This window comes from Acyrthosiphon pisum, chromosome A2 (assembly GCF_005508785.2).
Source record: "Acyrthosiphon pisum isolate AL4f chromosome A2, pea_aphid_22Mar2018_4r6ur, whole genome shotgun sequence".
Classification (NCBI taxonomy): Eukaryota; Metazoa; Arthropoda; class Insecta; order Hemiptera; family Aphididae; genus Acyrthosiphon; species Acyrthosiphon pisum.
Window position 1 is genome coordinate 67,619,071 of NC_042495.1, and position 16,527 is coordinate 67,635,597.

At 28.8% G+C, this 16,527-nt stretch overlaps 1 protein-coding gene across 1 annotated transcript in view; it reads right to left on the reverse strand.

The window, feature by feature from the left end:
* LOC100160593 (IDLSRF-like peptide) overlaps positions 1–15,915 on the reverse strand; it is a 21,021-nt gene extending 5,106 nt beyond the window's left edge. Inside the window, exons 1-3 of the mRNA XM_001951468.5 lie at positions 15,703–15,915; positions 3,943–4,074; positions 1,917–2,069 (exon numbers count right to left, since the gene is read on the reverse strand). Coding sequence (XP_001951503.1) covers positions 1,917–2,069; positions 3,943–4,074; positions 15,703–15,829 — 412 coding nt within the window. The 5' untranslated portion in view covers positions 15,830–15,915. The remainder of the gene's footprint in view (positions 1–1,916; positions 2,070–3,942; positions 4,075–15,702) is intronic.
* Positions 15,916–16,527: the final 612 nt, after the last annotated feature.

Here is a 16,527-nt window from a genome sequence, read left to right on the forward strand (position 1 = left end):
AAAAATTAAAATATCGTAAAAAACCAACGAGAGGGCACAGATAATGTTTTAGCTAAAAGTTTGATAATAGGTAAATTTACTCTAAAATCAAAAATGACAGCACCATATTGAAACTAGCGAACGAAAATTTGCTATGTCGTACGTTTGTAAGACGGAGACAACACATGCGGGTACGACGTCCTCTTAACTTATTGAAAAATGATGGCAAGTTCAATATTATATTTCGATAACGACGATCGGACGATAACGCCATAACGGCGTGCCGACGGTGTAGCGCGTTGCCTGAAAATATTTTGAATGTAATATTTATATTTAGATTTAATATAAATATTAACCACAATAATAGCAAAAATAAACATGCTGAATGTAGATAATATTATATTATAATATTATAACCGTCGCGGCCGGTGATTCGAAGTTTAAAAAAAGCGTCGTACTGTCTGTCTTACACAATTATTATTTTATGGAAACATTTTTTACAACTAAATACGGGCTGAGGGGGTGGCGCGCGCCCCCTGCGCCACCCCCCTGAATCCGCCACTGTAATTACCTAAGTCTTATTTTTGCTAGTGTTTAGTTTAGATTCAGTAATGCTTTAACCACAAGTAGTAATTTTTAGTTCAGGCAAGTATTAAAATATACTATACGGCTTTGAATTTTTATTAGCCACCAAATTAATGATGTCACATTCAATAAAATTGTAATAAAAAATGTTCTATATATGAATTATATTAAACCAGAAACTACTACATACGAGCGAAGCTCAGTTTTAATACGTATCAGCTCTTATTTTATAGCTAGTACAATGTTATTTAATTATGATAAAATAAATAATGCATTGCTATTGCTATAGGTTTTTGTGACTATGCGAGCATTATATATTATTAGCTAGGCAATCTACCTGTGGTATATCACGGAACCGCGTGGTGCGTGCGTGAGTTAACACTAAAGTATCAAAAAATTCAAAAATTGGTCCACCGAAACCGTAGTTCGAACTCGATAGGTACATTCTGTACTAAAATAGACAGGTTTATTACAACCATTTATAAACAACAACAAAAAAATAATAGAAATCTCAAAATCCCTGTTTGAGAACTTCCCCGGGTTGGACCTCTTATTTACCTTTTTCGTGACAAAATGCCTATCTTCTTCCCCGAGGTCTAATTTATCTCTGTACCGAATTTCATCGCAATCGGATGAATGGCTTAGGAATGGTTAAAGGACACAGTCAGTCGCAAACATTTTTTGTCTTTTATATATACAAACTATGTTATATTAAATTAATATTAATTGGGTTTTAATTCTTAAAAAAAGTACTACTTAACTACTTACGTAACCATAATTTTGCAAAATCAAACAAAATTATAAATTTTAAAATGTGGGTAAGTAAATGTCGCTCTGCTGTACAACTGTAGGTTACAAGTGGGTCAATGTATAACGGATTGTATTTATCTTGAATTCAACGTTATAATATCATTGTATAAAAAAAAACGATTCTGAGCGGAGACGGTTTGTCAGTATGGATATGTTTTATATTGTTATTATTTATTATAACCTGTAAGTTGAATTAATATTAAATAACACCATTGTAAAACCACCAGCTTCCTGGCTCCGCTCAGAATCTAAAATATATATCTGAAAATCCAAATTTGGTGATAGTCCGTGTTACAAAAAAAAAAATCGGAGTATCATGTTATTATGAAGATAATTTCTTAGAAATGTAGATTTCCAAGATAATAATTTAGAACATATTTTATTCATATAAATTAGCATAATACTGAAGTTCTAAAAATATTTTCCCGCACTATTCATAAATATAAAATATAATATAAAATTTTATTCATTCGCAATTTAACCATTTAACTAAATTAATACTTCATTGAATTAAATCGACTTTAGAATACATTTTTACATACCAGAAAGAGTAATTGCAACTTTTTCGACGCCTCCTAATGGTTCCAATGCGTCTCTGGCTTTGCTGCCAAATAATTTTTCCAAGTAGTTTGGTCCATGACTAGCTAAAAGTGACTGTAAAAAACTTGCTGTTTCTTCAACCGGTGGTCGTTTAGCTGAAAACCATATAAAATTATATTATTGAAATATCCAAATAATATAAAACAGTTTAATTCATTTTAATCATTATATTAACCAACTAAAATTTGTATTACTTTATATGTTTAAACAATTAAGTTTTTTTAATTAAGTATTACGTTTGATTATATAGAAACCTAAAAACTAACCATAATAATTTTTTTTTTGATAATATTCATATCTTTGTAAATTTTAAATTTATATTATTAATTACCTATATAATTGTCTAAATCGTATTAATGTTTTTTGATTTACATCGTTATCAGTTACCACTTATTGCATAATTTTTCTTACCGTGACCTAAACTATTAACTTACTATAATATGAAACTGTGTTGTACCAATAATCACTTGCCTACTATATTACTGAAAATATAAGGCAAGTTGCAGCATTTTTTATGAAATCATTAATCATAAAAATAACTACTGAATTATGTAAATTTGTATTTGTCACGTAACGTATTAATATTATTGCATAGGTATTAAAAGAATGTGTACACTATACATATAACTCACAAGTCGCAATTTATTAATTTTAAAAGTAAAAAACCATTAATTATGTAAATACGTCTCTGAACCAATTAACAAGTTATTGATTTATTAATTGTTTCTTTGTTCCTAAAGTTATTGTAATATTTAAATAGCTTTTGCGTAATTGGTATTTATTTTTATTTTTGTTTTCAATGAAACACATTTTTAAATAAAAACTCATACATATTATATTCAAAAAACAATTTTAAAGAGATGTCAATTCACTCAACATTTTACAAGATATTGCAATTATGTTGAAACTTACTCAAATAGTTTACTTTATTTTTTTTTGTCGTTTAATGTTTTATTTTTAAAAATTACTAATAGGTATATTCGAAAAATGTAATGGTAAAATGTTATTGTCTCGTTGGTCATATTTCACAGATATTAAAAGTTCTCTCAAACACTCGTTTAGGTAGGTACGATAATATTAACTTTATCTATTAATTTATGTTAACATTTGCTAAGTCAATCATACTTTAATAAGACATCCTTAAGTAGAATTTACAATCTAATACAATTTTTAACCCTTATGGTTATAAAGAAACTCTTTCTATAATTGTAATTTATAATAAAAATAGTTTTGCTCAACTAGTCAGATTTCAGATTATAAAATGTAGTTTATCAAAAGTCAAAAATATGAAATATTAAAAGTTGAACTTGTTATTATTTATTAAGGTTACCTACTCAGATAACAGTACAATTTTAGTAGTTAAATAAGCATAAGTAGTAACTGTCGAATAGTCGACATTTTAGTAAATAAGTTAACATTGAACACGATATATATTACACATGCACGTACTTATTACATAACCTCTATTCACCTCATTAAAAAGCTAAATTTTGCTAATTTTGTTTCAATTAATTTAAAAATAAAACCAGTTGTACCTAAGTAAATATATATATATATATAGTTATTAGTGTATTAGAATTCATGCTAAAAACAGGTGAAATAGGGAATTTAAATTTATTTATTAAGGTATCATGAACTATTTTGTCATGTTAATACTTGCGGCTTTAATCATATTATGGGATATTATACTAAGTTAATTACTATCCATTAAAGGATTAAGTAACTCTGTAATTGTTTATTATTCTGTGAAATTCGTTAATATATCGTATTAAATAGTTAATATTCGTGTATCACTAAATGCGACATAAGTACATAAAATTAGTTTAAATAGATTAAACGACAAAAAAACTACCTAATAAATAAATGATTAAGACAAACGTTTTGTACTGTGCTTCAAAAAAAATAATGTTTACACCGGAGTTTAGCTGTTCAAAATTACATTAAGTAAATATAAAGTATTAATGTTACCCGCAGTGCAAAGTCTGGCATCTTCATCATAACCATCTGGACAATCGGGTGCTCCGTCACATAAATATTGAATAGAAATACAAGCGCCGTTTCCAGGACATTTGAATGGTTCATATGGATGGCATGGTTCTCCTAAAATGAATTTAAAAATGTCCAATTAATACATTTTTGTAATGTAACTAACAATTTGGAGTTAATTTTCCAACTGTTTAAAATAATTGATTTAAATAATAATATTAGGTATAGGCGTACCTATGCATATAGGTTATCAAATATCAACTTCTTATTTAATAGTAGTTAAAATATTTTATGCCTTCGATTTGATTATCTTTAACCAACGAGTATCTATCTAATGATAATTTTCTGTTTGCTTTTGAAGTATAACTACTGCATAATATTGCCACTTGTAGAAATTATGTTTAATTTACAACAAATACGCATTACACACATAGAGATAAATGCAAGTTTCCCGCAAACGGTTAAATATATTTTTTTTGTGTACATACCGATACCCATTATTTAGATGTTATAATTCTTCCACCTTATGTGTTCATCTCACACAAACACATTACTTTGTGACTATACTGTCTTTTTGACTTGTGTATTAAGCTATAGCCTATAAGTTATAACTTATAACTGCATAACTGCAATCGTACGATAATACGATATGCATCCCTCTCGGGTGTCACCACTCAACATTCCTATCACTATTGTATAATAATAGCAGCCTCTCCCCGAAATTTATGAATGCACATTACACATCCGTCACGCACTGTCGTTGGTGGCTTTCATTTGATTACGTCCGATTTCCTATTTCTGATTCTGAACAACAATATAATAATGTGCAGATACTTACGAGCACCTACGGACGGCATTGACACATTACCGGCTTGTCTATCGACGTGACTATCAAGTAAAAATCGACATTTTGTTGGAATCCATTAATAGCTCTCGCCGATGAATGCCACAGTGACTGCGCGTTTGTTCATTTTACAGCTTTTACCCGCTACCAAGGTACAATGACATATTTTCTCAATTCTTTCACCGCACTCAATAATTCATTATTATTTGGTCTGTGCGGGGTTACACATACGGAAGTATATGCCCATACGGCCATACCTATGTTTAGCGTAAAATATACTTGAGTAACCAAAAGGTTTTTCATTCGAAGCCAAGGCGAAATAATGCAATAGGTACTCGATGATACGATTGCAGAAGCGACTAGTTATTTAGAATTCATTCCGACGGAAATAAATAATTTATGAAAATACATATTGTATCCTTCTTGCTATATAGACAAGCTAGAATGTCTTAAAATATTATTTTATTATCTTGTTGTTTGAGTTACAAATATTATATAATTGTGATGATACCGATATCATCATATCTATTAAATATTAGGTAACCATACAACACAATTATATGTTGTGATGCGCATCCTAATTCGAATATTGATTATTAATTTGACGTTTTAGAAAACAAAAGAGTAGAGTGTTCAGCGGAATAAAAGACATCCTTTTAGATCAGTTGTAGTGACACTGATTGTGCGGCAGTTACGATAATAATTACTTCATTCCAATCCGAATGTGTATAGATGAGTTTCACTCATATAGGTATAGTGTCTTATTCTTAAAGATTTGGTATTGCGTAAATAACGTCTGTTGTTTTAGATGTCTAATAATATGTTTAATTCAATAACGGGCGTTAACTAGGAACGAAGATTCAATGAAGGTGTTGGTGGCGGCTTTCGTGTTAATTAATCGCGACAACGATTGTAATTAAACTCGAGCGTCGATGACTTGTTGTGAAAGATACATTTCAAACGTGTATAGATATAAGGGGATATTGTAAACTTAGGTAATATACTGGTTTTGCCACATTGCAGCACAACGCTTGTTATAAATAATTAATAGTTGTTGAGGTTCTAGACTGCTCATGCAAACCACTTTATTGATGGGTGAGTACACCTAAACAATTTAATCGACTAATTAATTAATCATTAAACAATAGAAAATTAATATTTTCGTACACAATATCCGGGCTTAGGCGTATCGCAAACATACCAAAATAACCTTTAACATTAAAATAGATTATTATATTATATAGTTCATATTCTGAATAATTTGATAAAATACATTTTTAATTCTCAATAAGAATGTATTAGCATTCTGTTTCGATAACATTTTTTTACATTTTAAGTTGCTTAACCACATAAACTCGCTAAAAACTTTTGATTACATTTCAATATTAATTTATACTCTTAAAATATATCGACTTCCATAAATTGAAATCAAGTTCCTTATCGATAAAGTGTGGCTTTTAATTAAATTTAGAATATTTTGATAAATTTTGGTATAGTTTAATTATGGTTGTAAAACTATACAACTAAATTTTGTACGAACTTCAATTTCATAATTTATATTTCAAGTATCCGAATTACATATTAGTTATGATTGACTAACTTCGAAAATGGTTATTCTAGTGGTTTTATCAAATTATTTGTACTTAGTGTATGTAATAAATCTGAAAACGTAATTTCACGTATATTTCATATTATGCAAAATTTAATTACATTTACAGTCTATGCTTTACGGAGCTTTAGATTTCTACTGTAACGTCATTATATCGAATTGTTGATCGGTTTCCCTTCAAAAGGATAACTTTCGAAATACTAAAAGTCAGTTAGATACTTTTCTTCTGAGGAAATTAAAATGAAAAACATATCATAGGCGCATATAAGATATCCGTAAACTGTATTCCAGACTCCTGTGAAATCAATTAATTAACACCGCACGAACTTTCGACTACTTCAGCACTACAAAGTATAAATTTAATTAATTAATTAAATTCTTTGTAATAATTTATTATCAAAATATTGAAATAATATTTTTAAATTTCTGTTATTTACCAAAATTATTTAATTGAACAATTTTAATTGTTCTAGTTATTGTTTATTCATCATATTTAATAAATTTTTTACCAAGAAGTTATGCAAGCATTGTATATAAACTATAAAGTTTGTTCATAATATTTTGATAAAATATTTAGGTGGGTATAAAAATATAATTTAGAGAATTCGAATAATGTGGGCTTTTATATACCCAGGTAGCTGAATGTTTGAATCAGGATCACAGACATTTTTAACAAAATAATAATTTATATCCCGTCACTGAAGATAATAACACGTATTATTTATGACCAGATAAGACACTTAATCTTTCTCAAATAATTTAGTATCGCATAAATATACAATGCACATTTATATACCTGTATTCGCTACCTATATATTATTATCATATAATTAAAACGATGAAAACATTAGTTCATTATTAAGTTTCTGTGAATCGCGTTCTTCATAATATAACCTAACCTAACCTAACCTAACCTAACCTACCTAGTATACGGTTAATACCTATAGACTTTAAATATACAATATACATACATATTAATTATTACTTGTATACCAATACTTTAATACCGTAGCTTTATAAAGTACGAAGCAAGAAGCGCCCATCTTCCCGGTGTAATAAAGATTAAAGTCCTTTGGTATTTATAATCTCGCTAACAAATACTCAGTAATATCAAATGTAAATATATAAATATTATTAAAAAATGTAATAATATATACGTTCTATTTAATTATATAGGTGGTTAAAACCAAAATAAAATCGATCATTAAATAGAAACAGTGTGTTTTGAAAATATATACACATAACACATAACACACACTTATATAATATGCTTAATTGTTATTCATTTTCGGTAGGTATGATATGATAAGTTATTACAATGTATTATTTATATATTCATAATATACGTACCTACCGTGTGTAGGTATGTAAATAAACACATATTTTAGTTATAAATTGTATAGAACCATGTTGAAATCTCATCAAGAGTTAAGTAAACCAAAAACAAAAATCATATTATGTACATTACAGTTATTACATTTTTATAATAGAAATATTAACACATAATATTAAAAACCCAACGTCAACGTATTATGTATAAAGCGGTATCTGAAACTCGTTTGAATAAATGTCATTAATATTTAAGCCTATTATAGTGGTTTTTAAAAAAGCTTTTCGACCGGCCGTTTAGATTAAAATTTAAAATGTAAACACAACTGTGAAGAATAGTTTGATAATTGTTTTTTGTTCAAATATTTAAGTACACCACTTTATGATATCTGTAAAACAGTGGGCATAATTACTAACAGTACTCAAATAATGTTAATGCTAATTATACAATGTCTTTTAATATTAAGTTAATAATAATAAAAAATAACTATAAAATCATTTTGTTGCGAATAACCCATTATATTAACCATTAGCAAACATTATATCAAGTCAAATACGCGGTAAAAGCTACACTCAAGCAAAAATGACAACTCAAAACACTTTTTACTGCCAAACTTTTGCCATAACAACATACTCGTGTACATGTACAAAATATGACTTACTCAAATAGTTGAATGTGTTTTTAAAGAAATTAAAAATATAAAAAGAAAATAAGCAATTTCAAGTGAGTTGAAAATTGAAATTGACATATACCTTGTGTTACTTAAACTTTAAATATTATTCAGTCCACCGTAATATATCATAAAAAATATTAGTAGCACTTTTCACTTTTGACCTTTTCCGCCCCACGTAAATAGTGTTGACGAACAAAAAAAACAGCATTGTTGTTAAAATCAATATATTATACGTCACCATATTTCATTATAGTATAATAAATACGTACCTATTCTGTTTATAAATTCTGAGTTGACAATAGTGACGTGCCAATTATAGTCAGATTATTATAAGTTACCCAAATAAAGTTAAAATATTTATTCATTGAAGATTATATTATATAATGGAAATTATTCTCACTTTCAAGAAGCTTACAAACATTATCTCGCAAATAGATAGAAACAAAAATTACTTTTTATGATAAATAATATATACATATAATAATATGCTTCCATGAATTCAAATAAATGAATTATACGAACTTTTGATGATCTAAGTTTAAAAATAAACCTATTGTAGTAATTTGAATGAAATGTAATATTCTTATATCATACCTGCCAACTTTGTGATTGTCACCTGAAATAATATATTATTATTGTTCTATGATTGTCTATAATATGGACTAATGAACGTCTTATGAAATGATTAAAAATACCAAGCACGTTTAATAAAAACCTGAACGAAAAATGTAATAGAAATACAATTTGTGGAATTTGAATTTTGAACAACCGACAAATTACTATTTCTCATAGTAAATATTGATATTTTGGTTTGTACAATAACATATGCACCTATATAATATTATGACGAATGCGACAAACAAATTTATTTTTGTTTTTACAATGTTCCAATGCCGAAGTGAAATAACCGCGGAAATAAGATACTTACACAGGAACATTTTGAATTCTGTTTTTATTTTATTAAATCCAATTTAATGTAGTTTTTTGTTGAAAAAGAGTTGCTGGGTATATGTCATAGGTGGTTGTTTTTTTGACATCGGTGTCAAATTCCCATCGCACAGTCGGTAATAAAAAAAAAAAACAACAAATGAAAAATATATTTGCAATATTGCCATCGTGTATACGTATACACGTTACGACACGCATATGTCATATTTTTTTTTAATCTAAAACGTGAAAATATCATCTCAGGAATATAAATTCCCAGTTGCCATCGCCAGAATAAACTTTTCGATTGCCTATATACAACGATGATGGTACCTATATAGTATATATCGATGTGAACCAGTATACAATATAAACATCCGGCGAGTCACAGCAATAATAACGAAAAAAAAATGTTTTTAAAAATAAGAATGTACCTGTACTTGACTACGCGCAATTATTACGGAAATCCGGAGACACTCGCAATTGGCGGCGCACATCAGGAGCACTTCCTGATATTTCCCTCCAATAATGTGCTTGGTGTCCCGTGGAAATAGTTTTCAACTCGAGAATACTTGCCAATATCACTTTTCCACGCATGTTTACACGAAAAACCGTTTTCCATTTTATGTATATATTATATATTTATATCATGATGGTATAATGCAGTATAGTAGTATATAGTTTCAGTGCCTTTACTCAGCCGCCGTCGGTCGTGCGCGAAATATACTACCGAACAATAATGCAACCACCACCGGAGCGTATATTATATTATAGAGCAGCTTTTATTCGCTCCACATGTTATGTGTACACTACGGGTCCCAAAACATTATGATAATTTGACTGTATTATTATGGCGACAGATAAGACTATGATATAGCCAGTGTGCGCTGCAGTGCATATATTATAATATGAAAGTTGTAATTCCAAAACGTTCCGCGATATATATGTATATAATATATTATATGACTGAATCAGTCGTATGTGTGTGCGCGTGTGAGTGTGTGCCATGCGTACGAGAGAGAGAGATTGAGAGAGAGGAAAATAACTAAATTATCTACAGACGTTTGCCGCCGTTTCTGCTGTTGTCTGTGAGTAGAACAAGACACGGCTGTTTATGCCATTAGGAAATTAATGCAATCGTCATTGCACCTATACGATATATCTACAGCTGGCTTCCGTCAGCAGAGTACCTATACAAATTATAAACACACGAGCCAGGATGGTATATAGTTGACATAAAAAATATATTTTAATCAAATATGAATATTATTTTACTGGTGGATCAGAGTTTGTGATATTATTATTAAAATCAGCACTCGCGCGTAATGCAATTATTACCATATACGAGTTAACAACTGCAAGTTTAATAAAAACGGTTAAATAGATTACAGAACAACTTCAATAATATACATGTTTACCATTTCACAGTTTATACATTTATTCAAATGCTGATTCATATAATTTTTAAGCATATATTTAAGTACTATATTTTAAGATACTGAGGTTTTCTATATAATAAATCCAAGGTTTCAAATATAGTCCATATAAGTAAAATTACTAAAACTAATAATTTAAAAAATCAGAACTTGAAAAAATGCATTGTTAAAGAATAAAATTGGGGGGGGGGGGGGGGTGCACTGTGCATGCTTCACAAATCAATCTTTATATAAATTAATCTAAATAACAGCTATAAAAATGAAAGTTCATAATATTCATCCCGACGTCGCGTTATAAGATTTTATTTCAACATAAGATCTGTTTAAAATTAATGATTTTTTTTAAAACAAATATATATAAATAGCCTATAAAATAATTAATTAATTAGTTCTATCTAAGACACAAAAAGAATCTATTATGAAAAGATAACTCTTGATAGTATTTTATAGTTATAATTTGCGTGATAAAATAATCATGATACTTTTAATTTCCAAGTAAAAATAGTGTTAAGAAACAAGTTTGTGATGCGAGAGAAAATGTTTTTAATTAAAATCAAACAAAGAGCATAAAATCCCTCAGATCTCACGGGAGCACCTAAAGGTTTTTATGAATGCTATTTGTAGGTAATAAATAATTATTATTCATAAAAAAACATTTTTACTACTTATAAAATGTATATACTACGTTAAAAACTAAAAAGTTTAATCGCACGTTTTAAAATAATGAAATATTATTGAATTATAAATATATAATATGCTGTCAGTAATAATATAAAAAATATTAAATAAATTATATTTTTTTTCAGCAGTACCTACATATTTTATTGGCTCATTTAATAATTTCAACTAAATATTTATAATTTTGTACAGTAAATATTTTTGATTACATCAATATATATCTAATAAAGTACAATGAACCATTTAAGAATCAGTACATTTGTATTTGCAATATGTTTATTATCATATAAACATTTGCGTTTGGGTTGAATTATAATATTGAAGTTAAATATTATAGTGCATAATATAAGTAAATGCAAATATTGTTTTACATATTATATATAATAAGTTTATTTACTGCTAATTACATAGTTATTATTTTTTAATTGTTATAAGCTAATATTATGCTTAATAATTCGTGGTTAAAACTATCTAATAAAGTTAACAAGTTTATTGATAATATGAAATCATATATTTCCCGTGTGAAGTTATAATTAAAAACTTTTTGTCACACGGTTTATTAGCTATAATTTAAATTATTAAGGTTAATTTAGTTTACCGGATTCCAAACTTTTTGAATTTGTAGCTTTTTGAAGGTTAATAACTTAACTACAGTAAACTTTTTGGTACTTTTAACAGTGTTAACCAAATATTTATTAGTAATTATATATATATTTGTGCTTTTCTTTCCAAAATTTACACTTGGACGCGTTCAAACATTTCAATTCCTATTAATAACCTAATTACACAAAAACCTCATAAGTACAGCTGTTTTTAAATAGTTATATAAGACCGCAAAATTTGAATTGAAATTGACCGAGGGGTGATAAAAATGATTACCGAAAATAAAAATATTAAACTATAAATTATCAATTAATTATATGTGGTAAAATGTTTTTCATTTTTATTATTAAATATTTAAATCATACATATTAATTAATTAAATTATAATATATTTCAAGTGCTTAGTGAGATGTTGTATTTTACTGTTAAATAAATGATGTACGTTATGTGTACTTTAATATACATACTTGAAAGTATTATTTATTATTAAGCTTGTTACAAAATTGTGTGAAATACGTCATGGGGATATATTGTTGAGGACACTTACTGAAAACTGAGTGGTACTTGTATTATAATGAACAAGCAAAAACATCGTTTTACTTCAAACAAAAGTTTACTTACAAGTTTACATTAAAATGAATTTATAAATCTTAACACAAACAATATAACCTTAAGGTTATTTGACCATACTTTTAAATTGTATGTCGTTCTGAAGTAGGTATCAAGGAAAAGCTTGAAATAAAAACTACGAAAAAATAATTATCCTATGAAATATAAATTGCATTACAACCAGCGGAAAGTTTTCTCTTTTTTATATTTTACAAATAATGAAATCACGATCAAGATCATGGTTGAATAATTTGAATTGATTAGTTTGGATGAGTATGTCCCAACCTTTTTGATATGTGACTCACTATCTTTAAACCTTTCTCCTGTCAGACGATCCTTAGAAAAAATTCTAGTTTAATTATTGTATATTATAATAGGTTCTGATATACTTATATATTTTAAAGCATATTTGATTTATATTTTAGTAAAACCGAATTTTAAAAAAATACTGCTGTGGGATAGAATATTAAAATCGATTTATCGATTGCGTGTGAATTTCTACGGGTCATGTAACAGGTATATTAACCACACCTATTTTTACATGCAATTTATACACAGTAACATACAGTATAACTTTTTCAAATTAACTAAGAAACTTGTATGTTTATTAAAATAAATAAAAACGTGGGTTGCGACATTTTAAAATAAAGTAATAAGATTTAATAGAAGATTGTGATACTTTTTGTTAGGTGTGTTATTAACCTAATCTAAAAAGTTTTGTAATATTATAATCATTTTTTTATATCTTTATTTTAGTTCGAAATAAATAGATACCTATCTTTATAATGAGTTCAATATTTATGAGACATAAATTTGATACTTTAAGTGAAAGCCACATATTATTGTTTTTGAATACCTAAATAAAACAACGTAAATATATGCACATATACAATTTAATATTACTGGAGTTACGAATTAATTTATTTGTATTTGTTAAGTTGAGTGGTAATTATATTATATTATGTGTGAGTGAGCCAAGCAATAAAACGGGAACTTTTATATGTTTTTCATTAGACTCTTTTCACACACCATACACGTCATAAGGACTATTCAATACCTACTTAATTAAATACATTTCTTTTTTGCATTAAATATAAAATACATCAATATATTGTATTATATTATTCATAGTCATTGAGCGCCCTTAAACTAAAAACTAACCATTAGTTTATTATTTTATTAATCTTATCTGTTAACAGAGTGTATAATGTAGCGTACACGAATATGAGTAATACGATTACAATCATTGTTGTTTGTAATCCTACACACTGGTGTAGTGAAATTGCATATTCAACACGCCGTCAATGGATTGCTGTTAAATTTGAATACAGAAGTAATATTCTTAACTGCTATATAATATTCAAGTACTTTGAATCGTGATGTTTTTGTTAAACATCTTATTTACAGAACAATGAACATGCATAAATATATTATTATTAAATTAAAAGTAATTATAACAGTTGAAACGTCGCAACTACTAATTTACGACCAAAGTCACTATACTCGGAATAACTCCAATAAAATGATATTGTCTCATCATTAGCTTGTAATATAATGTAATTTATTAACATGTAATACATTTATATTTTCAAAGTTATTTTGTTAACTATTCATATAATATATACATATTTTATTTATTTAATAATATTAACTATAAAATAAAAAAATAAATGATTCTAAAATAACTTTAAAAATATAAATGTATTACATGCTAATAAATTACATATATTACGAGCTAATGATGAGATAATGTCTTTTTATTGGAGTTATTCCGAGTATAGTGACTTTGGTCGTAAATTAGTGTCAATAGTTGCGAAGTTTCAACTGTTCTAATTATTTTTAATTTAATAATAGTATATTTATGCATATTCATTGTTCTGTAAATAAGATGTTTAACAAAAACATATTTATATATATACATTTATATATAATATGTACAATAATAGTAATTGTGTTTTTAACAAATTATAATTTATAATTGAACAGAAATTTTGACTGATGTAATGAAATAATAACATTGTTTTTATATTAATTTAAAAATGATCATAACAATAAATTGTTTATTAACCGTGCTAGGTATAACAATGTTTGTGATTTTACCCAAATTCTACACAGATACCAAAAAATAAACACACAAATCGTTCCTTACAATAATACAATGATATATTTCCAACTCTATCCGGAACATACACAATACATAATACATATTCATATAAACTGCAGTTAGTTACATAGTTATAATTTTATAAAAATACCAGATAAAATGAAGCTCTAGACTATTTAATTTAAATAAAAATTAAACTATTTATACCGAATTCTGAAATCCCGGTGGTCCAAACTTTTTTAATTCAAATATAATGGCATAAAATATTTAAAATAAATATTTCTTGTACGTCGGGACTAGATAGTAGTAAATAATAAAGCTGATATATCAAAATAAATAACAACGAACAATATTATAGCTAACATTTCAAAATAAATGACAGTAAACAATATTATAGCTATACATTTTTAAATTAAAAACTAAATAAATATAGTACATCGTTAGGTGCTGTGTAGTATCGTAAATAGTATAATTCCGCATTCTTTTTGGATTCAAAGGGATTTTAGAGGTGAATAGAATACCCACAGTGTGTAATTACCAAAACGCATATGAGTATATTTTTTTAGTCGTCCCGATATTATTGGAAAAGGACCACGTGGAAATCAAAGAAACCAGCTTAGATGACCGAGATGGATTACAAATAACACCGGATAGGTACAACAGAGTTGCGTGGACAGTCCTCGGATCGTTGCGATTATGCGTGTACTACCTAAATATTTTTAAGGTCAATGAAATTACGTCCGAACGAAGTGACCGGGGATTATTATGAACACGGAATATCGGGTATACATAATACCATACATACGCGCAACACAACCCTCCGGGGACCTGTAAGCGCACACATATATTTATTATCGTATCAGCTATGACGCGCGCGTTTTATCATTACTTAGATGATATTATTAAGGCAGAGAAAAATCGCAACGTACCTATGTTCCTTTTCGCGTGTATGTGCCCGTACAGTTTGTTGAGATCGAGCGCAGAGACAATAAGGCCGCCACCACAGCAGCACAAGATCATCGCGGCGGTCAGGATGAGCTGCTGCTGCCTCGCCATGATATCGTCTGTCGGCTCGGACGGTGTGACACTGAGTGTGTATGCTTGCGTGTGAGCGTCGTGTCGGTCGCGAGTTTCCCGTGACGGCGACGGCCAACACCCAAGCAATGATAGCGCGCCGGCGCCGGGCACCGCAAACAGCCGAACGTATATTTAGTCGTCACCGCCTCCTGATCCTGCTCCTCCTCGTCCTGCACCTCCACGTCCTACTCCTACTCCTCCTCTTCCTTCTCTTCGTCTACTCGTTCACCGCCGCCCACTCTACCCGCCCTGTACACTTCTACGTCTCTAGCCACCACTGCAGCCGACGCCGCCCGTCATAGCTTTTTGTGTGTTGTAGTCCGTACGCTAACAGGTAGGCTGCGCCGTTATAGTTGTTGCACAGCTATATAGCCCGAGCAGCACCGCACCGTAGGGGTTCTCGCGTTAACGGCGGCACAGTCGGACCCATGAAAGTGGTTGGATGGTGGTGGTGGTGTGGTGGATAGTAGGACTGATGGTGGTGGACGATGCAGGGGGTGAGAGTTTGCGAGTAGTACGCGGATTATCGGACATTTCCCCCGTCTGTCTCCCTCCGTAATGTAATGAAGAAACGCCGCCACCGACACGGTTAACCTACGCGTTTTGCTATGAAACGAAAAATAAAATAAATTCGTCATTGTGCTTGCCAAGACATAATGTATTTTGAGATATTCTCA